The sequence below is a fragment of the Oryctolagus cuniculus genome, chromosome 5 (genome assembly GCF_051225735.1).
Source record: "Oryctolagus cuniculus isolate XC-2025 breed Fujian yellow rabbit chromosome 5, ASM5122573v1, whole genome shotgun sequence".
NCBI lineage: Eukaryota > Metazoa > Chordata > Mammalia > Lagomorpha > Leporidae > Oryctolagus > Oryctolagus cuniculus.
Genome location: NC_142871.1, coordinates 9,611,943 through 9,637,220, shown reverse-complemented (window position 1 = coordinate 9,637,220; position 25,278 = coordinate 9,611,943). Strand labels below are relative to the sequence as shown.

The 25,278-nt window shown below is 48.9% G+C and overlaps 2 protein-coding genes across 7 annotated transcripts in view; one reads left to right on the top strand and one right to left on the bottom strand.

The window, feature by feature from the left end:
- SERAC1 (serine active site containing 1) overlaps positions 1-10,271 on the bottom strand; it is a 59,508-nt gene extending 49,237 nt beyond the window's left edge. For 2 of the 5 annotated variants that reach the window (XR_016234454.1, XM_089333588.1), the window contains exons 1-2: positions 10,133-10,265; positions 367-458 (exon numbers count right to left, since the gene is read on the bottom strand). Coding sequence is in view for 2 of the 5 variants with exons in the window: in XM_089333588.1 (XP_089189714.1) it covers positions 367-457 (91 nt within the window). In the remaining 3 variants the exon portion in view is untranslated. Of the gene's footprint in view, positions 1-277; positions 459-10,132 lie in introns of all 5 variants that reach the window. The other 3 variants (XM_070073334.2, XM_089333589.1, XM_008263732.4) reach the window with 3 other exon arrangements.
- A 20-nt stretch (positions 10,272-10,291) lies between these two features.
- GTF2H5 (general transcription factor IIH subunit 5) lies at positions 10,292-24,968 on the top strand. 2 transcript variants are annotated; one of them, XM_008263734.5, is made up of 3 exons: positions 10,292-10,393; positions 11,061-11,133; positions 24,593-24,968. In XM_008263734.5, exons 2-3 carry the CDS (start codon positions 11,099-11,101, stop codon positions 24,771-24,773), a joined length of 216 nt encoding a protein of 71 aa, XP_008261956.1. In that variant the 5' UTR covers positions 10,292-10,393; positions 11,061-11,098; the 3' UTR covers positions 24,774-24,968. The 2 variants fall into 2 exon arrangements, with proteins under 2 accessions (XP_008261956.1, XP_051711176.1); XM_051855216.3 differs by having other exon boundaries at positions 10,292-10,429.
- Positions 24,969-25,278: the final 310 nt, after the last annotated feature.

Sequence of the window (25,278 nt, the reverse complement as noted above, 5' to 3'; positions counted from 1 at the left end):
AGTGTGCAGAGGACACCAGAGCAGCTCCCAGCCTCAATGGCCAGGGACAACCTCCCCCTTGCTCACCACGGCATTCCTAGGACCTCATACACATGCCGGTCCCTTGTTTTACAGATGAGAATGCGGTGATATTTAGTGTAGAAGGAGGAACAAGAATTTAACAGGGAGAGTAAGGGATGGAAAAGAATTTCCAAGAAAATAGTGTGTAAGGGTCTGGGTCTACAAGTTCAGGGCAGACCATCAGTCAAGGAAGACAGACAAGCAGGAGACTTCTCACGGGTGAAGAGAGTTCTGTGGCTCCCTCTGGAACCGCCATCATCCCATCACTGTTTCTACAAGAAACGTCTCTGCTCCAAGTGCACTCACGGATCTCTCTCCAGCGCGCGAGACTCTGCGGAGAGGCAGCAGACGTGCCTATTCTTCGGCAACAGATGACACAGTAGGCGGCCAGGGACATTCTGTGTAGGTAGAACCATTGTACAGATTTAGCATCTCATTAAAAACATTTCTTTCAACTCTAAGAACATGTTGCCATCAGAGCAGATTGTCCCCAGGGTTCGATTTCTCAGTATCAGGAAATATCTTTCCAACTAAAAAATATTTCTTCCTTAAAAAATGAAAACAGGGTGGGCACTTGGTCCAGCAGTTCAGGCACCAGTCACACTGGAGTACCTGGGTTCGATTCCCAGCTCTGGCTCCCAATTCCAGCTCCTGCTAACGCAGACGCTGGGAGCCAAAAGCAATGGCTCAAGTAGTAGGGTTCCTGCCACCCACGTGGGAGTTCTGGATTGAGTCCCCAGTTCCCAGCTTTGGTCCCTCCAACACTGAGGCATTTGGAGGAGTGAACCAGAGGATGGTGTGTGCTCTCTCAGCAATGAGACTTATTAGAATAATACTGTGTTAGTACTTTGATTATTCTTCAGCCTATACTGTGAAGTGATTAGTAGGAAATAAGAAAATACAAATAATTAACCAGAGCAAAATGACATTTGAAGATTAAATGAGCAGCAGCTGGTTTAGTGACGTAGCGGATAAAGCCACTGCCTGCAACACTGGATCCTATGTGGGTGTCTGTTTGTGCCCCAACTGCTCCACTTCCCATTCAGCTCCCTGCTAATGGCCTTGGAAAAGTTGCAGAAGATGGCCCAAGTGCCTGGGCCCCTGCCACCCCTATGCGAGACCCAGAAGCAGCTCCTGGCTCCCAGCTGGGCTTGGCCCAGCCCCCTCACTATTAAAGCCATCTAGGGAGTGAACCATCTGGGGAGGGAAGATCTCTCTCTCTGTAACTCTTTCAAATAAATGAATAAATCTTTAAATATATCTATGCATATTTATGTCTGATGACAGAGGCCCTGCAGAAACGCAGCTGCAAAGGGGAGATATACTTAGAATCCATAGACGTGCTCAGCTTTTCTCTGGCTCCTTCAAGGTGTTACCCAATTGTGCGTCAGTCTTTGAAATTTAATTGTCAACTGTTGGCATCCTATCAAGGGAGGAGAACTGTTGGCCAATGATTCACCAGTGAGTTAAGCTGATCTGAATATGATGCAGTCACTTCTAGAACAACTCAGCATTCTAGAACCCGTCAGTACTTTGGAGACTTCTCTGTTGTTGCTGTTATAAAGGAACAGAAGGTGCCGGAGGGACTCAGGTGAGACATGATGCCTCGGTTCAACTTATTAGAAACTTCCAGAAAAACAAAACTTGCAGCAGCCTAGAGATTAGGGGGAAATTACTTGCTATACAGGAGTAAGACATGTTTAAAAAAAAAAAGAAATGTTTGTAGAGATAACACTAAAGAAAAAGGTTTCAACTGTTTCTTATCTGTGACTCTTAACACAGATTGGTGACTAATCAAACTAATTTAAGCAACATTGTTTTAAAGGTCATTGTTTCTTATTTTCTCATTTGTTTCATGGGTTATTTATTACCACTTCTCTATGAGACACAGATAATGGCAAAAATGGGCTCAGCAGCTTAAACCGACACCTGTGATGCTGGCAGCCTTTATAAAGGGCCGGTTCATGTCCCAGCTGCTCCACCTCTGATCCAGCTCCCTGTGAATGCAAAGCAGTGGAAGATGGCCCAAGCCCTTGAGCCCTTGCCACCCATGTGGGAGACCCACATGGAATTTCTGGCTTTTGCCTGGCCCAGACCTGGCTATTGTAGCCATCTGAGGAGTGAACCAGTGAATAGAAGATTTCTCTGTCTCTCCTTCTAACTACCTTTTGAATGAATCAATCTTTTTAAAAAAATGATGTGCATACCTTAACAAACGAGGCAGGTGCTCTGAGAACCAGAGCAGAGCTAATGTACAGATTTGTGTTTTAGTTCATGAAAATGGCACTAAAAATGCAGAGCAAAAGTACCTGCTGCTTCTTTCAGCCTTCACATCTACTACAAAGAGCCAGCTGTACACACAGGTATTCTTCAGGACAATTGCTTTGGCCAACAAACCTGTTTTGGATTAACTTAAACTCATCTCCTCCCATTAGACTTCCCTCCCCGAAGTCCTGAGTAGAAATCCGAGCACCCTTCCCCCCACCCCATCTTACTCCCTCGCGTAGCAGCGCTGGCCTTGGCAACGTTCTCTAGAATAAAACGCTCCATTTTGAACTCTCCAGCGCTCAGCTCTCTGAAACTTATTTCTAGTTCACCTGCTCTCCCGTCACCCCAAGCCTTGCTCCCTTGCTCTTCCCAGAGTGCACAGCCATTCGGTGGCTATGCTGGCTCCCCACCTGCCTCGACGCCAGTGCAGCCCATCAGACGCCCTCTGCTGGCTCCTCAACACCAGCCCTCTCCTTATCCTGCACCCCCCACCTGAAATGTGTGTTCTCTGCTCCTACACAACGGCGGCAGGGAGGCAGTGGGCACGACAATCCAGAGCTGGCCCTAAGCTTTTCTGCTGTCCCTGGTCAGCGCGCTCTCTTCTGAACAATCCACACATCCTCCAGGCCTCCCGCCCTGCCTCCAGCCCTCTCAGATCATCCTGTGCCTCACTGCACTCCAGATACGAAGACTATGACGTCCTCACCCTGCCCCCATACCTATACTCAAGGCCAAAACAAGAACTTGAATTGTTATTCTTTAGTTTAGCAGGGCAGAGAGCTTATTAACAAACTAGAACACAAAATTGCAAATACCAGGCTAGGTATTAACGTGGAAACTATTTGAAATGAGAAACCACTTTAGATTACTGGTATCTTAGAAATGAGGCAGTTTTCTCTGCAATCTCATTATTTATCAGAAACGCTTACTCTTAAGGGTACATGCGGCTGTCTACACTCTGATGTCTTCATGCTAATGCTTCATGGATTGTGGGTGGAGCCTGGTCTAATTGCAGTGGCTAGGAGGTGGGGCACACGGAGGTCTTTAGGTCGACTGGGGTGTGCCCTCAGAGGGCGGAGCTCCTGAGAGCCTTGCTTATTAATGGGGTTCAAGTCAGGCCTGGCTTCTCTCTGCCTCTGGGACCACCATGCTGGGCTTCCACCAGACAGGAGGCTGTGGGGTCACCGGACGCTGAGCCGCAACCTCCAAACGGTGGGCTGAAACAAACCTTTCCCTCCCCGGGACGAAAAGCTGGCTACTGCGCGTATGCAGAAGCACTTCCGGACTACAGCCGGCGTTCCCTCACGACCCTGAACCGGCAACTGTGGCACTCTCTCCACTGGAAGGGCCGTGGCAAGTGAGGCAGCCAGGCCCAGGCTTCTAACCCCAGGGGAAGGCTGCGCTGGCCCACAAACGTGCCTCTTCCTGTGCCGCCCGCACCAGCTCTACGTGGATCTTCACCTGCTCCGCTCTCAGCTTTGGGAAAAGGGATTATCCCTTCCTGCGTGGGAAAGCCCCCGTCGACCTTCCAGATTCCACCTTTTCACTCCCACGGGGACTTCAAGTCATTAAAGATCTTTTCTTAATCTCCACACACGCCCTCTTTCTGGGCAAAAATGCTGGTTGTCCAATGTTTTTCCATCAAAAACAAAGAAAAATAACTCTCCCTCAGCCCTGGGGCTGCTGTTACCCCCTCCTGTCCACCTCCCTCCGCAGGACCCAGGTCTCCCCCAGCACCCGCGGTCCACTCCCTCTCAGCATCACCTGCTCTGTCTGAGCACTGGACCACTCCCTCTAGCTCCTACTGTCACCTGCCTTCCAGCGTCGTTCTCACATCTGCTTGCTCCTCCCCACTACTCACTCAGACACCTGTCACAGGGACAGGCAGCAGAGCCCCCTGCCCTTTTTGAGGTTATGGTGGGCTCTGTGGTCTGCCCTTAAATACCAGTGTTCGGGGCCGGTGCTGTGGCGCAGCAGGTAAAAGCCACACCCTGCAGTGCCAGCATCCCATATGGTCGCGGGTTCGAGTCCCAGCTGCTCCACTTCCTATCCAGCTCCCTGCTAATATGTCTGGGAAAGCAGTAGAAGATGGCCCAAGTACTTGGACCCCTGCACCCACATAGGAGACCCAGAAGAAGCTCCTGGCTCCTCTCTCTACCACTCTGTGAAACTCTGTTTTTCAAATAAATTTAAATATATATATATATATATGCTGTGGCATAGTGGGTAAAAGCTGCAGCCTGCAGTGCTGGCATCCCATACGGGTGCCAGTTCAAGTCCCAACTGCTCCACTTCTGATCCAGCTCCCTGCTAATACACCTGGGAAAGCAGCAAAAGAAACATAGATACTTTAATAAATACCTTTTTTGGAAAAAAAAAAAAAAAAGGAAAACAAAACCCAGCACTGGGCCCTTCAGATACATATAACTCCTTAGTATCATCAAATATTTAATAGTGTTTTGTTTTACACCATGGGTGTGTTAGAATTACAACTTAATTTTCATATACTGCATTTGCTTGATAATACGCCACTAAGTCAATTACTTCTGAAATCATGCATTTGTTCCAGCTCTCTGCTACGGCCTGGGAAAGCAGAAGATGGCCCGAGTCCTGGGGCCCCTTACTAAAAGTTCTGGAGGTGAAGCCACTTACAGGCTCCTTCAGGTTGTAGGCAGAGCTCTGTCCCTTCAAGTTACTGGCAGAACTCAGTTTCTTTGGGCTGCAGGACTGAAGTCTTCATTTCCCCACTGGTTATCTGGGAGCCACCCCAGCTCCTGGAGGCCTCCCTCTGGTCTTTGCAGGTAACGCCTTAACCTCAGAGCTGCCAAGCGCTTATCTTTCTCACGCTGCCACATCTCTGACTCCTTTGCTTTCTTTTTCCACTTTTGAGGGCCCATGTAACTGTACTAGGCTCTTCCAGGTACTGCAAAATAATCTCCCTATTTAATGTTTGTAATATCAAATCTATCTGCAAAGCCCCTTTTTCTATATAACAATCATAGGTTATCATAAGCAGCTATGAGCATTCTGATAAAATCTTGCTTTCATTTCTTATTATATACTGAGGGGTAGAACTGCCAACTCACAGAACAGATATACATTCAACATATTTTTTAAAGATTTTATTTGGAAGGCAAAGTTACAGAGAGGGATAGAGAGAGACAGGGAGATCTTCCATCCACTGGTTCACTCCCCAAATGGCTACAACGACCAGAGCTGGGCCAGGTGAAGTCAGGAGCTTCTCCTGGTCACCCAGGTAGGTGCAGGGATCCAAGCCCTTGGGCCATCCTCTGTTGCTTTCCCAGGCCATTAGCAGGGAGCTGGAGGGCAAGTAGAGCAGCCAGAAAGTGACCCGGTGCCCATATGGGATGCTGGTGCTGCAGGTGGCAGCTTATCCGCTATGTCAGAGCGCCAACCTCACATTCAACTTTCTAAGATACTGATAAATATTTTTCTAATACAATTGCACTATTTTACAAACAGGAATAATGGAGTAGAAGAGGTGCAGATGCTCCATGTCCTTGCCAATACTTGATGCTACTGGCCTGTCTCATGTTGCCTTGTTGGGTACATGTTATCTCAATGTGGTTTTCTTTTGCAATTCCCTGAAAATTACACTGAGTGTTTTCAAATGCATCGTAGCTATTTTTTGTGTGAATTATCTGTTACATCTTTTACCCAATTTATAAAATGTATTTTTTAATGAGTTACTAGTTCTTTACAACCTAGAAACAAATCCTTTATCAGATACACACACTAACATACTGGGAAGATTCTCTCCATGTGTGATTTGCCTGTTCATTTTCTTAAAAGTATCTATCAATGGAACAGAAGTCTTACCTTTTTAAGATTTATTTGCAAGGCAGAGCGATAGGAAAGGGAGAGACAAAGAGCAGGAGATCTTCCACTCACTGGCTCACTCCCCAGATGGCTGTAACAGCGGGGGCTGCACCAGGCCAAAGTCAGAAGACGAGAGGTCCATCTGGATCTCCAACGTGCACGGCAGGAGCCTGCGTACTTGAGCCATTTTCCCAGGAGCATTAGCAGGGAGCTAGATTAGAGGCTCAGCAGCAGGGATTCAAACCGGTGCTCCAAAAAGGAATGCCGGCGTGGCAAGGGGTGGCTCGACCTGGTGTGCCACGACGCCGGCCCCGGAAGCTGTAATTTTGATGATGTTTCTTTCACCAGTTTTTTTCTTTTATGGTTACTGCACCCTGGGTCCTGGTCCTGGTTGCTTATCTCAAAATTACATGTTTGCTCATGATTTTGTCTAAAAGATATTTTTAGCTTTTACATTTAGGTTTATGATTTTCTCAAGTTAACTGTTAGGTATTGGCTAAGATAGAAGCGGAGGTTTTTTTACTATACGGGTATCCAACAGTCGGCATCACTTGTTGAAATAACTTTCTGTTCCCCACTGAACTGACTCAGTGTCGTGTTCAGAAATTGTCTATGCAAGTATGGATTGGATTCTCTAGTCCATTCCATTTAACAATCTGCCTATCCTCATGTAAATACCACACTGTCTTGATTATCTCAGTTTTATAGTAAATTATGATACCAGACAGTATAAATTTTCCAGATTCCTCCTCCATTTCAAGACGGATTCGTTTAGGTGCTTCAGGCTTTCCTATAATTTCAGGGTCAGCTTGTTAGTTTTAATTTAAAAGGGCTTTTGGGGTTATGATGCTGGTCATATTATAACTGAAACACTGACTTTAGGTAAAGAGAAATTATAGGAGACTAACAAGGTAAAGTAAGGAAACTAACAAGGGAGATACTATGAGTAAAACATGAAACAAATTTTTAAAAACTCCATTAAATTTAACAACAGAGATGTTACTGGGAGCCTCAAAGGAATAGCATCACCTCTCTGGCTGGAGAAGGAATTAGACATCATTTCACTCCTTTAATTTACTGATAAAGGCTGAGTTGTAGCTAGGCACACAAATACCTCAATGAAGACTACAGCATCTTTCCCTCCAGGTAAATGTGGTCCTTGACTAAGAGCTGATGAATAGAACATAACAGATGTGTTGCGTGCAACTTCTAGGAAGGAGCTTTAAGGACGGTGTGCCTTTCTTCCTCCTCCACATTTCCCACTTGGCTAGAATAAGCAAGTGACAGCGGGAAGGGAAAGAGCCATCCCAGGCAGGAGGCAGCATGCCAAGGAGGGCAGGAGGGCGCGACAAAGGAACCCTGTCCCTGATGACCACGGAACTGCTGTCACACCAGCCATGGACCACCTGCCTATGCAATCTTTGAAAACTGAAGCCATCATTGTCTTCTGTGTAGTATACCGGAATCCGAACCTTACACACGCGAGTTTTAAGTATCCACATGCCGGTGATCCCAGAGTCCCTCTAGCCAGACTCTCTTTCCAGACTAATCAGTCCAACAACTACATTTCCACTCGCATGTCCAAAGGCCCTTGTGTCTTAACTGTCCAAAACAGAATTATTTTTTCTCCCCAAAGTCTTCCTCCACTTACCTTCTCCATCACTACTATATGTAAAAGGTTTTGAATTGCAAGTAGTAAATGATCGAACTTGTAGCTCAAGCAAAAAACAAATGTAGGTGTTACCCGTTTCTCTTTCTCTTCACTCCATATCCAAGCCACGCACAATTCCTGTTCCCTGCCACCACACACATCTCAGATCCACCCACTTTTCTGCATCTGGACTGCTACCACACTGGCACAGTTCAAACCACCATAAACATCTCATCTGGAGTCATGCAACAGCATCTGCCACAGTGCTTTTGTAGCTTAAGAAATCCTTCTCAATCGGATGAAAAAACTCTGGGGGTGACCGGCAGTGAGGGTTGCACAATGTGAATGCCACTGAACTAACAGATATTAAAACAGTACACCTAAAATGATTGTAATGGGTCACCTTACGTTTATTTAACAAAGAAAACAAAAGCAACATGTTTCTTAGAGACAACCTCTATTTTTTTCTAAGTATCTTGCAGATGTGTCACATTCAGGTCTTTAACCCAGGAAGTTACTGTGAATGGTGCAGCAGGAATCTGATCCTGGCCTCGTCCACGGGAACACCAAGCTCTCAGCACCCTTTGCTGAAGAGCCGGCGCTCCCCCTGCTCGGGGGCACCCGAAGCCCCCGGATGCACACGGGTGTGCTTCAAGGCTCTCTCTCCTGCCCCAGGAGTCTCCTTCTCTGTCCCGGAATCAACACCACCCTGTCTTTTTGTTGTTGTTGTTGTTGTTTTTGACAGGCAGAGTGAACAATGAGAGAGAGAGACAGAGAGAAAGGTCTTCCTTTGCCATTGGTTCACCCTCCAATGCCCGCCGTGGCTGGCGCGCTGCGGCCGGTGCACCGCGCCGATCCGATGGCAGGAGCCAGGTGCTTCTCCTGGTCTCCCATGGGGTGCAGGGCCCAAGCACTTGGGCCATCCTCCACTGCACTCCCTGGCCACAGCAGAGGGCTGGCCTGGAAGAGGGGCAACCGGGACAGAATCCGGCGCCCTGACCAGGACTAGAACCCGGTGTGCCGGTGCCGCAGACGGAGGATTAGCCTAGTGAGCCGCGGCGCCGGCACCACCCTGTCTTAATGATTTCGGTTTTATTTTATGCTTTGATACCTCGCAAAAAAGAACTTCAGCTTTTTTCTTCTTCAAGATTGACTTAGCTATTCTTGGTCCTTTGCCTTTTTATATAAATTTTGAAGTCTGGCATGTCGGGTTTCATGAGAACCCAATACAGTGATTTTAACTGGCATTGCACTGAATTTACAGCCCTGGGGAAAGCCGATTTCTATTTGGTATCGAGCCTTCTGATCATGAATATGATGTATCTCTCCGTCACTCAAGTCTTCCATGTGTTTCAATAAAGCATTATCATTTTCTCCCTAAAGGAACTAATGCTTTAGTTTCACTAACTTCCAGATAATGTTTAGTCTTGGAAGTTACGGATTATTTTACTATTATTAAAATTGCTAGTATTTTGCTGGTATCAGTTTTCTTTTTTTTTTTTTTTAATTCAGAAACCTACCTAAAGGCCATTTCTGACACTCTCCATACAATCCCTACCGCGTCACCACCTGGCATTTTGTCCTTAACATTTTTGCGGCCCTCTGTACCTTCACCAATAGACCGCAAACGTCTAGAACACGGTTTGGCACCTATCAGGTGCACAACAGTGCTCGCTGATCCAGCGGATGCAGATTTTAAAACTGGGTGACTTGGAGAGACACGGGAAGGAAAAGCAGGTTTTTAACGGGAGGGGGCGGGCGGAGGATGAGCAGCTCCGTCTGAGCGGTGGAGTGCACGTTACAAACGGGTCCCCCGGCGCGGGCATCGGGCCAGCACCCCGAATCCCCGGCACACCGCCCACGCGGAGCGCAAGGCAGAGAGAGCCAAGGGCACTCGCCAGGAACGAGCGCCCCGGGACGCAAGGCACGTGAAGACTCGGGGATCGCAGCTGGACCACAAGAGCCCACGCGGGGGACGGGCAAAAAGCCGCACGAACTTCACCCGGCAGGTGCAACTCAACGCAAGGCGCCCGCACCTCCTCAGAGCGCGCGCGCTCCCGGGCCGGGTCGGCACCGGCGGGATCTCCGCGGGCTCCCCCTCCGCCGTGACCGAGGCTCCACGCCCGGCTGCACGCGGGCAGCCCCGCGCGGCGCCCCCGGAGCTGGGCAGCCGACGCCAGAGGACACTCCGGCCCCCGAGGACCGGAGAGAGCCCCTCACGCCGCGCGACCTCGCTGGGGCGCCCCGTCACCGTGCTCCCACGCGCCGCCGCCCGCGTCCGCCCTCACGAGCCCGGCCCCCCAGTCCTCCTACCTGCCGGCTCGCGGACACGGCCCGCCCCCCGACCGCTCACCGGGAATCCCGGCGCCGGAGAGCCCACCCTCCCGGCGCGGCCTGCCCCCGGCCCTCCACTCGGCGGCGGCCGGCCTGTGGCCCCGCCCACGCGGCCCAGCGCGCGCCCCGCCTCCCAGCGGCGCGCTCCTCCCACAGAGCGTCCCCGGCGCGATGACGTCACAGGGCAGACGCGCGCGCGCGCTGCGGGACATCTGGGGGCCGCCGGGTCTGTGGGCTGGGGTGCGTGGCGAGCTCGGGGCAAGCCGGCGGGGTGAGGTGCGTGGGAGACCGGGCGTTCCCGGAAAGAGAGGGAGGAGAAAGATCCGAAAGTCTGTCCTGCAGGTGCTGGGGCGCCAGAGTGCGCCCCGCTCTGACGCGGCGCTGGGTGTCCGTGCCCTGGGCCCCGGGGTAGCGGTTGGAGGGGTCGGGGGTCGCCCGCCGTGCTTGGGGCTCGGAGCGCGGAGCCTGGGGGACGCGGTTTACCCGGGGAGGGAGCCCGCAGTGTGGCTGTGTCCCCCCCACCCCCGACCTCCCGGTCCGGTCCGGGAAGAACCGCGGCTTAGGGTCCTCCCCCTGTCTCAGGTCCGAAATGAAGAGGCTGGGCGCCCTGTAGGTCTTGCGGCCCCCTTCTCCTCCGCCCTCCGGGACCTTAGCCTTGTCAAGCCCCCGGGTGGGGAGCCGGAGTACCGGGGCGCGGCGCGGCTGTGGGGTTCGGCTGCAGGTGTATGTGTGCGTGGTGGACAGCTCCGGACAGACTCCGTTTTGTGAGAAGCTCAGAATGGCTGCACGTCTCCTTTGTGTTAGCTTCGTCTCTGATAGACTTCGCTGTTTATACTGACGGGGAGTGGCTTGCCTTGTTCCGGTCGATGCTGTTGAATGACATGTCCACCTTGTCCTTTTTTATCAGCTTGGTTGAGATCCTCTGCCCCTTCCGGCTGGACGAAGATGGTCAACGTCTTGAAAGGAGTGCTCATAGAATGGTTAGTAGTTTTGATACCTCAGTTACGTATTGACTCAAACTCATTTGACCTTTTCTGAGGTCAAGTCCCTTTTTCGTTTTCTTTTCTAAGGCCGGAATGCAATCAAGTCTTTCCATTTTCTACACTTTCAAAAAGTGAAACGTTTTGTCGCTAAATTTCTTCCAGAGTGTGGGGGGGAGGGGACAGAATTCAGTGTCTCCGTTGCATTAGTGTAATTGGCATCATTTCCAGCGATTTTTGATCAGAATTGATCGGCCTAGTCCTGGAGAGAAAGGTTACTCGTGATCTCTTCCAGCCATCAGAAGGTGACCAGAGTTACAAGGCCTGTAAGATCGCAGGAGCTCCGTTGCCTTCATTACAAACTGACCTTTAAGGAGAAAGACAGGGCCCGTTAGGGTTTCTTGAACTCCTTTGCACACATGCCAGAGAAACCGGAGACCATCCCGGCCAAGGTTGAATTTGGCAAAGCAGTGTAATCTAGAGGGCTCGGCGATTGCCCAGTCTCCAAAATCTGCACTCCAGAATCAGTCTTGCTCCTTGTCCACTTGCTGGCTCGCCCACCGGTAGTTCTGTCCCATGAAGGAACTCTGGCCTGCGCACCTCTGTGTGCCCCTGAGATGGCCATCGCACAGATGCTGCTATGTATCCCGTGACGGTGAGCCAGCCTGGGGAAGGGGCGAGGACAACAGCCGTCAGATTCGAGCGGCACCCTCCAATAGGAACAGAATGCAAGCCACATATGTAATCTTGAATTTTTTAGTAGCCACTTCTGAAAGTAAAATTAAATGGGTAAAATGAACATTTTATTTAACCCCAACATATTGAAAATATTCTTTCAGCTTGTACTGAGTTTTCAAAATAACAACAACAACAACAAAACGAATGCATTTGAAAGGCAGAGTTACAGAGAGGCAGAAAGAGAGAGATCTTCCATCCACTGGTTCTCTCCCAAAATGACCGTATTGGCCTGAGCTGAGCCGACCTGAAGCCAGGAGCTTCTTCCAGGTCTTCCACCTGGGTGCAGGGGCCCAAGGACTTGGACCATCTTCCACTGCTTCCCCAGGCCATAGCAGAGAGCTGGATCGGAAGTGGAGCTGTCAGGATTCAAACTGGCACCCACAAGGGATGCCAGCACTGCAGGTGTGGCTTTACCCACTACACCACAGCACCAGCCCCAAAAAACAGTCTTTAAAGTCCGGTGTGTATTGTGCTTTTCCAACATATCTCACAGACCGGCCCTATTTCAGTTGCTCTAGTGAGTGTGACTTGTGGGCTGCCTTATGGTTAGTACAGATCTGGAGTTTCGGCATAGGTGACCCGGCAAAGAGTGCAGAAGCTAAGGGAGAAAATGTTGCACGGAGGTGAATGGGCTGTAAGCAGGAGTGGTGAAAGGTGGATGATGTGAAGACAGACTAGATGAGATGCAGTCGATCTTTGGTAAGAGCTGTTTCGGTGGCGTGGTGGGAAAGGTGCCAGATTGGAGTGTGTTTGTCCCCCGCTCCTCCCTGGAGAATACTCTTCCAGCCCCTCCGCGGATGCCTTCCACCGCAGGTGATACCCAACCGTAAATGTAATGCCTTCCCGTTCTTACCTAAGCACTTAGGATGCACTGTGGTGATAACTTGCAGTTTGAGATGGGAGAGTAAAAGTAACAGGAACTTCTTCTACCAACACGATTTCATGAGTGGAGGATTGACTCTCATCATAGGTCGAAGCAACACCACACTGTTTTTTTCCCTGTGCTTATTAAGTGGAGAATTTTCACCACTTCACTTGAAGAAAGCATTTTACAGCTTCTCTCTGCTTTACCCGATTTGCACACTCCCTGCTCTTGCATTTGGGACAATTACTGAGTAAAACCAGGGCGCCTCAGCACAGCAGTGCTCTGACAGCCGAGGTCGCTGAGAAGACTGAGGGGCGGGTAGCACATCCAGCAGGACCGAGCACGGCCGTGAGAGACTTCATCACACTGCTAAGAACAGTGCTTGTCTCTGGAGTTTCCCTTTTACTATGTTTGGACCACATTTGACTGCAGATAAACACAGAAACTGCGAGTAAGGGGAGACCACTGTGCTTCGAAAAGGGGAAATGAGGTGAGGAAGTCGAGACTCTCACAGGGGTTTTGTTGTGATAAGACCCAAAAGGGGAGAGAGAGGTGTTGGGAGCTGCAGAGAGATGGTCAGGAGCTCGGGTTTTGGTTTTGGTTTCGGTGTGAGAGACTGGACTGTTGAGAACAAACCACCAGAGAGGAGAGACGTACCCACCTGGAAATCCAAAGGGGCTAAGATCTGAAAGTTGGGAACAAGGCTGCTGGGCTGTCTTGGGAGAGCTTTAAGCGTGACGGGCTCATTTATCGTCGTAATCAACCTCGCCATCTTCTTGGTTGGTCTTTTAATATTTTTTTGATACAGAATCACAGTGTGTCAGCTGTCAGTTTTTCCCTTTCCAGTTCTGTGTGTTCTTCACCGCTGGGTCTGATAGTCACTTATCTCTCGGGGGGATTTTGTGTTTTTACTTCTGCTAGTGTTTTAAGTTTTGTTTTTTTTTTTTTTTTTCCAAAGATTTATTTAGTTCTTTGAAAGTCAAAGTTAAGCAGAGGGAGAAGGAGAGGCAGAGAGAGAGAGGTCTTCCGAAACAGCTGGAGCTGCGCCAGTCTGGATCTAGGAGCCAGGAGCTTCTTTCGGGTCTCCCATGTGGATGCAGAGGCCCAAGGACTTGGGCCATCTTCCGCTGCTTTCCCAGGCCATAGCAGAGAGCTGGATCGGAAGTGGAGCAGCCAGGATTCAAACTGGCGCCCATATGGGACACCGGCACTGCTTTACCCACTACACTGCAGCGCTGGCCCCAAACTGAAACTCTTTAAGGGATCTCCGACTAGCAGGGAGAGCCATTAAAGAGGCCAGCCAGAAAAAGGACCAGATCGTTAGGCGAGTTTGTGCCCACTGTAAGCAGCAAAGCCAGAAAACAATTGGAAAAATGTCCCTCAGACCTGGAGCTAAGATATTTTTATAAACTTGGGGTCTAGAGGTTTTTAAAACTTGGCTGCAGACAAGAGGGGGAGTATAACAAGCAGGGAAAGCTTTGAAATTAGCTTTTCCACAAAGAAAAGTGATTGTTGCTCCTGGTTTGGGGTCAGCAGTCGGGAACATTTGCGTGAGCAGGGCATGATGATCAGCTGGCATGGATGGAAGTGAAGGTTTCAGCGTATAAACGGTCTTAGTGTTATGTCTCCCCAGCTGTTACCTCTTCCAACTCCAACATCTGAAATTTATAGGAAGATTTATATTATGACGTAAAGATCTAAGTTAGCTTTTTGGTTTTTGGTCAAATAGCTAACTGCCAATTATGCATGAGACCACCTTAGTCATAGTTTTCCTCTTTCTGTGGTCTTATGTCCCAAACCAAATCCGTTCTTCTCCTTGTCACTGTGGCAATTCTAGAATAATTGTGGAGTAATTCCAAAATAATCTTTTTTGCGTGATAGTAAGAATTGCAGGGCCGGCGCCATGGCTCACTAGGCTAATCCTCTGCCTAGTCCCGGTTGGGGCGCTGGATTCTGTCCTGGTTGCTCCTCTTCCAGTCCAGCTCTCTGCTGTGGCCCGGGAAGGCAGTGGAGGATGGCCCAAGTGCTTGGGCCCTACACCCACATGGGAGACCAGGAGGAAGCACCTGGCTCCTGGCTTCGGATTGGCGCAGCGCACCAGCCGTAGCGGCCACCTGGGGAGTGAACCAGCAGAAAAAGGAAGACCTTTCTCTCTGTCTCTGTCTCTCTCTTTCTCACTATCTAACTCTGCCTGTAAAAAAAAAAAAAAAAAAAAAAAAATTGCATTATATGTATTTTAATTTGAAAGAATAAATGATGGCTGAAGCTTAAAAAGCAAGACTCATGGGAAACATTAAAATCTCTGTGGCAAGCTTTCAGTTGACCCTTAAAAATGAGAAAGGTTTGTAAAGAGAGCTGAAGTGTCAGTTTTCTGTCCTGGTTGAGCTTTCAGCCTTTTCCTGCTATCCTGGTGTCCAGCCTCTGGATCCTGCCTGAGCCCTAGTGGTTTTCACCTCGTTCTTCAGTGTAAACCCCTGACTAGCAACAATATTACTTGGGAGTTTATTAGGAAAACAAACTTTGGCCAAGTGTTTGGCACAACAGTTAAGACACCACTTGCCACCTGCACCTCCTGTTGGAGTGCCTGGATTCCCGTCCTGACTCTGCTCGCGCTTCTGCCTTCCTGCTAATGCGCACCTGGGGCAGAGGTGATGGCTCAAGTAGCCGGGTCCCTCCCACCCCTGTGGGAGACTTGGATTGAGTCTGGGATCCCAGCTTCAGCCTGAGCTGGGCCAGGCTAAAGCCAGGAGCCTGGAATTCCATTTGAGTCAACCCATGTGGGTGGTGGAGGCCCAAGTACTTGGGCTGTCACCCGCTTTCCCCAGGCACATTAGCAGGGAACAGGTCAGAAGTGGAGCAGCCAGGACTTGAACCAGCGCCCACATGGGATACAGGTAATGCAGGCAGCAGCTTAACGCATTAGCCACAGCACCTGCCCCTGATTTTATTTTCAGTTCTAGAAACAGGCAGTACTTCATTCCTTAAAGCTTCATAACTGTTCTTTTTTTTTTTTTTCTTTTTTTAGGATTTATTTATTTATTTGAAAGTCAGAGTTACACAGAGAGAAGGAGAGGCAGAGTGAGAGAGAGGTCTTCCATCCCTGGTTCACTCCCCACTTGGCCACAACGGCTGGAGCTGTACCCATCTGAAGCTAGGAGCCAGAAGCTTCTTCCAGGTCTCCTTAACAGGCACAGGGACCCAAAGACTTGGGCCATCCTCTACTGCTTTCCCAGGCCATAGCAGAGAGCTGGATCAGAAGTGGAGCAGCCAGGACTTGAACCAGTGCCCATATGGGATGCCAGCACGGCAGGTGGCGGCCCCTCTGATGGTTTTATAGACAGGCAAAGACCAAAGAAAGTGGAAGCAGAAAAACAAAGGGGCTTGGTCATTTCAAGGCCCTCTCCCTGTAAGTCAGGGTGAGGGAGACAGTAGAAGACAGCGGTTTGGTTAACATCAGGTTCCCTTTTGTGTGTGAGGATGACGGCAAAGAGAATTTCATGATCTCTCCCGTGGAAACTGGCTTATTTGGGAGGTTCATCTATCTCTAGACATGATTTCTCTGAAGGTCACATTAACAACATCAGCTTTATGACGTGGAGATTTAGCAGGAGTGACTTTTTTTTTTTTTTTTTTTACTTTTAGCAGAAGCTTAGTCCAGAACAGAGACTTCTTGAAAGTTTTATTTTTTTTTAAGATTATTTTTATTTGAGACACAGGGGTCCCACTCACTGGCTCACTCCCCAAATGCTTGCAACAGCTGGAGCTGGCTAGGCCAACCCAGGGAAGGAACCCAATTATTTGAGGCATCCCTTGCACACCTCAGGGTGTGCATTAGCAGGAAGCTGGATTTAGGACTAGAACCCAGGAGTTCTAGTGTGGGATGCAGGCGTTTTAACTGCCGTCTTAACTACTAGGCCAAATGCCCAAATGCCTGTAATTTTTAACAGATTCTCCAGTGAAGAAGTAAATAAATCCAATTAAAGTGCTGGCCGTTTAGGTCTGGCTTCAGTAAATTCAAAAATCAAGCCACCTGGATAAAATAAGGCTTTTTTTTCCTCCCAGGACTTACCAAAAATTAAAGTCTAAGCTAAATCAAAAATGCTTGTTTCGAGGCCAGGATTGTGGTACAGTGGGTTAAGCCACTGCCTACAACACCATTATCCTATATGGGCACTGGTTGGAGTCCCAGCTGTTCCACTTCTGATCCAGTTCCCTGCTAATGTGCCTGGGAAATCAGAAGACAGCCCAATTATTTGGGCCCCCACCACCCCATGGTTCAACCCACTGTGCCACAGTGCCAGCCTCCAGCCCTCGCTTCTTAGTAAGATCTGTTCACTGGACTTCCCCAGGCACCCAAAACCATGTCTGAGACATATGTGGGAGGTGCTTAATAATTCTTTGTTTCCTGGATAAACCTTGTTAGAATTCAGTCAAGGTTTGTGATCTCTGCCTAAACCCAGGTTGTTAATTTTCCTTTACAGCCTTTCTATTCCCACGGTGAAAATCGGTGGATAAAGAAGAACTTGATAAATAAGATTAAAGTTCCATACAAAAAAAGTGTTCACTGGGCCTCATTTTTGGCAAGATTTTAGAATAGTTTTTAAATGAGCTGGCTATTTGCTAGCTGTCGTTTTGGGGGGCTTTTTTTTTTTTTTTTTTTTTTTTTTGGTAAGATTTATTATCTATTCAAAACTCAGAATTACAGAGAGGGAGAAATAGAGGCAGAGAGAGAGAGAGGTCTTCATCTACTGGTTCACTCTCCAAATGGCCACAACGACCAGGGCTTGGCCAAAGTCAGGAGCTTCATCCAGGTCTCCTACGTGGCCTAAGCACTCGGGCCCTCTTTCCACTGCTTTCTTTCTCAGGCACATTAGCAGGAAGCTGGATTAGAACTGGAGCAGCTGGAACTCAAATCAGAATAGAATGCCGGTACTGTAGGCAGCAGCGTAATCTGCTGTACCAAAGCGCCAGCCTCTTCTAGTTGTGTTTTTCAAAAAGCAAGCACCCAGGGCCAGCACTGTGATGTAGCAGGTAAAGCCACCAATTGCCGTGCCAGCATCCCATATGGGTGCTGGTTCAGGTCCCGGCTGCTGCACTTCCTATCCAGCTGTCTGCTATGGCCTGGGAAAGCAGTAGAAGCTATCTCCCCTGCATCCACGTGGGCGACCTGGAAGAAGCTCCTGGCTTCAGATGGGCCCAGCTCCAGCCTTTGTGGCCACTGGGGAGTGAACTGGCAGATGGAGAAGCTTCCCTTCCCCGCTTTCTCTGCCTCTGCCTCTCTGTAACTCTCCTTTAAATAAATAAATAAATCTTAAATAAATAAAACAAAAGCAACCACCCGGGCTGGTGCTGAGGCAAGTGGGCGCTGGTTCACGTCCCAGCTACAGAAGATGGCCCAAGTGCTTGGGCTGCTGCACCCACATGGGAGACCCAGGAGAAACTCTGGCTTCAGCCAGAGTCAGCCCTGGCCATTGTGGCCATTTGGGGCGTGAACCAGGGAATGGAAGATCTCCGTAAATCTGCCTTTCAAATAAATAAATAAATCTCAAAGGAAAAGAAAAAGCAAGCACCCACCAAGCTGCTGGGATGAATGATGATGCAAATGCAGTTGAAACCGTCTGTTGTCTGAGCTTTTGTATTTTTGAGAACAAAACTGTTTCTAGACTTTAAGGAAGTGACAAGAACTACCAGTGAAAATGTGTACAGTTCAGTATTCTAATAAAATGTAAATTTGTTGATGGAGGCATTTTCTATAATCAGATAGTAGAGCTATTAAAATACTGGCAGACATTGTAAGTAATGGGGGACAATGATATAGCACAGTTAGAAAAAGCTGAGTTCTTGAGCTCCTGGCTGGTTATTATTACAAGGATAGTTTAACACTTACTAAGCCAAGACTATCATTCTGATGGGTTGGACAGTGCTGACAACTTTGGCCAGTTAATTTTGAGGTCTGTTTGCTACGTCATCCTGGTAACCCAGGACCCAGCCCTAGGTACTGTAAGGGGTGATCAATGATTCCGCCCTTCGCATTTCCAGGACAAGGCGTTTGTCATCGGAGTAGTCCTGAGCCCAGGATTTCAAGTATGTACATGGGCACTTGTTTTTGTTTTTGTTTTACAGTTTATTTATTTGAAAGGCAGCATTAGAGAGAGAGAGATCTTGCATCTGCAGGTTCACTCCCCAAATGGCCTCAGCGGCTGGAACTGGCCAGGCTGACCTCTGTCCACAGGTCTTACTTGCAGTGATGGGGCCCAAGTACTTGGGCTGCCTTTCGCTGCTTTCCCCGGGAGCATTAGCAGAGAGTAGGATAGGAAGTGGAACATCTGGAATTTGAGCTGATATGGGATTATGGGATGCTGGCATTGCACACGGTGGCGTAACCGGCTGTGCCGCATGCTGGCACCTGTTTTGTTTCCTTTGGCAGCAGGTTCTCCCAGAGCCTTCCTCCACGTAGAAGTTTCATAGTCCTGTGTTCAGACAAGAATATTCCAGACCCTCATGTTTCAAAATACAGTGTCCCTTGAACTTTGTCTTTTTTCAGTTATTACATATTGCACTTCAGCTATGTGCTTGAGAATTCGATCTCAAATTACTTCTTTCCATCTCCTTTCAAACATTGTTAGAGAGCACCCTGAAAACTTAGAAGAATGCTATAGAACCCCCAAAACTGAACCCACTCACCTGATGCACTGCAAGCCAGCTACAGTGCGGGTAGTGGAGGAACGTGTGTGTCACGGAGGAAGGAGCAGGGCAGCCGTTGCTTAGTTCCCAGCTTCTCGGGTTGGGAGTGCAAATTCTTGCAGGTTGAAGTTGGGGTTCAGAGGTGTGTGTGCAGCTCGTGTCCAGGTACCTGGTTGGTCCGTACTGCTGGTGGCCCTCCTCTGATTGGTCAGCAGTATCATGCTTTTTTAGGGAATTTTGATGATGGCAGAGTAGGCTCCAGTGAGTCAGGATGGCAGTTACTTCTTGCTTGGAGTTCCTAAAGGAAAAATCCCTCAAGACAATACCAAACATCAGGTTGTTATCTGTAGGGGAGATGAATGACCTCATGGGACTTGTGTCCTGGGACCCTGTAGGGCCAGTGACTTAATTTTATTTATTTTTAAAGATTGACTTTATTTATTTGAGGCCGGCGCTGCAGCTCACTAGGCTAATCCTCCGCTTGCGGCGCTGGCACCCTGGGTTCTAGTCCCAGTTGGGGCACCAGATTCTGTCCCGGCTACTCCTCTTCCAGGCCAGCTCTCTGCTGTGGCCCCAGGAAGGCAGTGGAGGATGGCCCAAGTGCTTGGGCCCTCCACCTGCATAGGAGACCAGGAGGAAGCACCTGGCTCCTGGCTTCGGATCTGCACGGGTAGGCCGCAGCGCACCGGCCGTAGCAGCCATTTGGGGGGTGAACCAACAGAAGGAAGGCCTTCTCTCTCTCTCTCTCTCTCTCACTCTCTCTCACTATCTAACTCTGCCTGTCAAAAAAAAAAAAAAAAGATTTATTTTATTTATTTGAAAGAAAGAGATACAGAGAGGTAGAGATAGAGAGAGAGGTCTTCCATCTGCTGGTTCACTCCCCAGATGGCCACAACAGCTGGAGCTGCTCTGATCTGAAGCCAGGAGCCAGGTGCTTCTCCTGGTCTCCCATGGGGTACAGGGCCCAAGCACTTGGGCCATCCTCCACTGCTCTCCCGGGCCACAGCAGAGAGCTGGACTGGAAAAGGAGTAACCGAGACAGAACCAGCCCCCAACCGGGACTAGAACCCGGGGTGCCAGCACCGCAGTGGGAGGATTAGCCTAGTGAGCCGCACCGCCAGCTTGGGCCACAGCAGAGCGCTGGATCAGAAGAGGAGCAGCTGGGACTAGAACCGGTGCCCATATGGGATGCCGGCGCTTCAGGGCAGAGCTTTAACCTGATGGGCCACAGCGACAGCCCCTGGTGAGTTAATTTTAGTAAAAGCAGGGCAAAGAAAGTTTAAGCTATGTACAGGAGGGAGGCTGGGAGATTGTGGGAGATGAGGATCTGAAAGTATCTAGCAGATAGATGTTAGAGACAGTTATTTCCATGTCTCACTGAGCAGTCATTCTGAGCTATCTCATTCGTCAACTCAGTGTCTCCCCAGGAGGGGATGATGTACCAATGGAGTTCAAGGTGATTTGAAGAACACACATGGGGATAGGACACAAAATTTTTTTATATGACCAGTTTATTTGAGGTAAAAATGAAACTAACATCATATTCTTGGTTTTGTGCCACGTGGAATTAAGCTTAGGATTTAAGGGTAATTTAAAGAAAAATATTAGGTAATTTAAAATGGATGTGTTTCAAGAGATGGCTAAAAATACAAAGATAGCCGCAGATGGCAGGAAGTGTGACAGCACTGGTGAGCTGAATCAGCACAGGTGTGAGTCCCAGCACCTCTTGGTTTCAGTGATGTAGCTTTGGCTTTGTGGAGATGGTGTGAATTTCTTGCACGTAGGTAGCCCTTGCCACCAGTAACGCCTCTTAGCAGCCAGTCACCAGGGCGGGTAGCATCAGCTGTGAATGCGACATGCCACATTGGCAGTTTAGAATGGCCTGTCATCACTTACCACCTTTCAACCTGAAGTTTTCTGTAAAGGGCTAGCAGAAATCATTTGGTTATCTCTAATTCTGAGAGACTCTGTGTGCTCAAAGTGTGAAATGTAACATTTTCTGTGTTTGCATAAATCTGTGACTGTTGTCACCATTGCTTTGTTTGTAAGAGACCCGTTTTCTCTCCCATCCGTCGCTAGCTCAGAGACCTTGTTCTCCTTGTGCCCTTCATGCCTGTTTTTTTCTGTGTATCGCTCAAAAAGCCACAGACTAGCAGCCACGCTTCACCCCTGGACCCAGTCTTACAGCTGTGTCTGCTGGGTTTGCTTCCTTCCTGCCCACCCCTCCAGTCCGCCTTCTGGGACGCGGTGAGGTGAACACAGCAGAGCTGTCTCAGCGGCCTCTGAGCACCCCTCACCTCTCCTTGCTGCTCTGAGAGAGGGCTTCCTCCTGGGCACGCTGCTTCTCCCGCAAGCCTATCCAAGGATGCCTCTTCTCCCCCTTCGTATTCCTTGTACTGTTGGACTAGAAAATAGGATACGTGTCTCCTCACTGCCACTTGCGGAAGTTCTTGGCTCTTCCACAGAGCCCCAGTGAGGAGTCCCCGTTCCTCAGGCCACCTCTCAGCCTTCCTGTTAGCATCCTCAGGCACCCACAGCCTCACTGGAGGTTTGTCCAGGAAGCCTGCCTGCGGCTCTCCAGTGGTCTTCCTCACAGTTCTTGGTGAACTCAGGGTCCGTGTGGACACCCCAGCCTCAGTCTCTGTCCGCCTTCTGTGAGCTTGCCCACTGCGCTGTCGCAGCCACTCAAGCACGTGGTCACACCTGCCACCAAGTCCAGCTCACTGTCACTGCAGTCCCTTCAGAGTCTCCTTCCCGGGCTTCCAGCTGCGCCGCCACCCTGCGCCCAGGGAGCTCCCCTGGGACCCTGACTCTGCAGCTCCTTCAGCCGCACTGGGGCTGCAGCCCCCGATCTGCCCCTCCCCAGCTCCCACTCTGCTCTCCTGCTGTGGCAGCAGCATTTCCCAGAGCGCTTGCTTCCGTCCTGTCTCCTGCTCCCTCCCATTCCGAAGCCCCCCACTCAAGCCTCCTGCCCGTGCCTCCCCTGAAACTGCCCTGGTCGAGGTCGGCAGCTTTCCAAATCCAGCGGTCAGCACGGTCAGCTCGTATTCCTACTATAACCTGTTAGCTGCGTTTGAAACACTTGATCTCTCCCTCCCGCGAATAACCTTTGTTCATTTAGCTCCCGGGACACCAGGTGTTCTCCCGCCTCAGTGGTCAGTTCATAGTACCCTCGGCTGAGTCCTTTTCTTCTGACTCTTTGATGCTAGGATGTCCAGGACGTGGACTTGGACTCTTTGTTGCTATGCTCACTCCCTTGTCATGGCCCTTGAATTTTACTCTTCACTGTTGAGCTCCAGAATTTCACATCCAACTTCTTACTCAGCTTTTTCCCCTTGGTGGCAGTAGACATCTCAAATATGACATGCTTATAACCAAACTCTTGGGTTTTGAGTTTGTTAAGATTTTATTTATTTGAGAGGCAAAGTTACAGAGAGAGCGGTCTTCCATCCATTGGCTCCATCCTCAAATGACCACAATGGCCAGAGTTGGGCTGATCTGAAGCTAAGAGCTTCTTCTAGGTCTCCCACATGGGTGCAGGGCCCATGCACTTGGCCCATTTTCCACTGCTTTCCCAGGCACATTAGCAGGGAGCTGCGGTGGAAATGGAGCAGCTGGGACTCAAACCAGCATCCGTATGGATGCCGGCGCTGCAGGCGGAGGCTTGTGCCGCAGCACCAGCCCCCAACAAACTCCTGGTCTTAACTGCAAATCTTTTCTGCCCACGTTTCTCTCCTCTCAGTAAAAGACAACTCCATCCTCACATTTGTTCTCACCAAAATCTCAGCGTCTCCTTGATTCCTGCCTTTCAAAGCTCAGCCAAGTGTTGGCTTTACATCAGTATACTAGAATTCAGACTCCACTCATACAGCCAAGTCCACATCATTATCATGTCTTACCTGGATCACTGCAGCCACCAGTTGGCCTCCCTGTTAACACCTGGCCCCGCCACTCTGTCTTTTCTTACCCAGCAGTCAGCAGGATCCCTGCATTTTAAAGTCTTCAGTTTGAAAGTTAAATCATGTCACTCCGTGAACTACCTCCAAGCCTGTACTCATCTAGCGGTTGAAATAACCCCTTATGTTGTTAACTTCACTCAGTATCAGTGTTTTCACTTGAAAGAAAGAAAGCTGATTTTTTTATTTTCAGAGAATTGCACTGCTATCTTTACAATTGATATTAACATTCCTTGGAACATCAAAAGATTGTGTTTCCTCTGAGAATTATAAAAATCTGTGTTTGAAGTTTATGTTCTTTTGCTAAGCACCCTACTGTGAGACATGGGCTTTTAATCTATATATTGCCCACCAAGAGGGAGATATCTCTTTGTCTTGGAACTACTGTGTTCGTTCAAAGTAAGAACCACAAGAAAATAGAATTGAATGGAGATCTCTTTGAGCCTTCAAAGATTCTGAGGGATAGTTCATACTGAAGGTCACACAAGTTTGTAGTGAAGGAGCTGAATTCACATCTGACTCTTGCCATACGCCATTAGCTTACTAGAGTGTCCATTTAGCCAGTTTTATCACTGGCAAGATACTAAACAACTATTGGTTTTTTAAATGTAATGGTCCTTCGGAAGTAAGGAAATTCATTTTTAATTCAATTAAAGAAGCTATGATTCTAGGCCTTATTAACTACAAAGCTTTTGAATATTCTTTTACCTTTTTTTTTAAAAAATTTTCTTTTAAAATATACTTAACTTATTTGTAAAGCAGAGTAACAGGGAAGAAAAGACTGAGAAATCTTCATCCCCTGGTGTGTCCCCAAGTGGCTGCAACAGCCAGATCTGGGTCACGCCCAAGCCAGGAGCCAGGAACTCCATTCTAGTCTCCCACATAGGTGGCACGGGCCCAAGTACTTGGGCCGTCCTCCACTGCCTTCCCAGGCACATTAGCAATAAGCTGCGTCAGAAGCAGGGCAGCCAGGACTCGAACTAGCTCTATGATAGAGGATGCCACCCTGACCATGGTCTCTCTCTCAAACTTGCACTAAGAGTTCTAAAATAAGGTTGTGTCTAAATCCTTAACATTTGAGGTAGAGAGAAGTGAGGGATTAATAGTTCAGAATTTTAAAAATCATCCCAAGACTTAACATGTACCCAAATTTAATTTCTCAGTCTCTGCGGTGTGATTTGACAAGATGTCTTACAACGTGTGTTTATCTCTGCAGCGATCCTGCCATGAAGCAGTTTCTGCTGTACTTGGATGAATCCAATGCCCTAGGGAAGAAGTTCATCATTCAAGACATTGATGACACCCATGTCTTCGTAATAGCAGAGTTGGTTAACGTCCTCCAGGAGCGAGTAGGTGAATTAATGGACCAAAATGCCTTTTCTCTTACCCAGAAGTGAAAATAAAGATACTGACCACTTGGGAATTGCAAGCAACAATGTGAAAGACTGTCCCCACCCAGTGTTTTCTGTGTTTTATGTGACTGAGCAGACATGAGGCAAATGCTGCAGAAAAGACCATGGGATCATTTATTCAGGAAAACACCCTGAGCTGATTTGTTTTACACTAGAATTAAAAAAAAAAAAAAAAAGAAATCCTCTAACAGTTGTCTGTGATTTGATTTTTATTGTCCTTTATTAAAAGATTGTGGGGGGGCCAGTCCTCTGGTGCAGTGGGTTAATCCTCCGCCTGCGGCGCCGGCATCCCATATGGGCACTGGTTCTAGTCCCAGCTGCCCCTCTTCTGATCCAGCTCTCTGCTATGGCCTGGGAAAGCAGTGGAGGATGGCCTGGATGCTTGGGCCCCTGCACCCCATGGGAGACCGGGAGGAGGCACCTGGCTCCTGGATTCGGATCGGCACAGCTCTGGTTATTGTGGCCATCTGGGGAGTGAGCCAACGGAAGG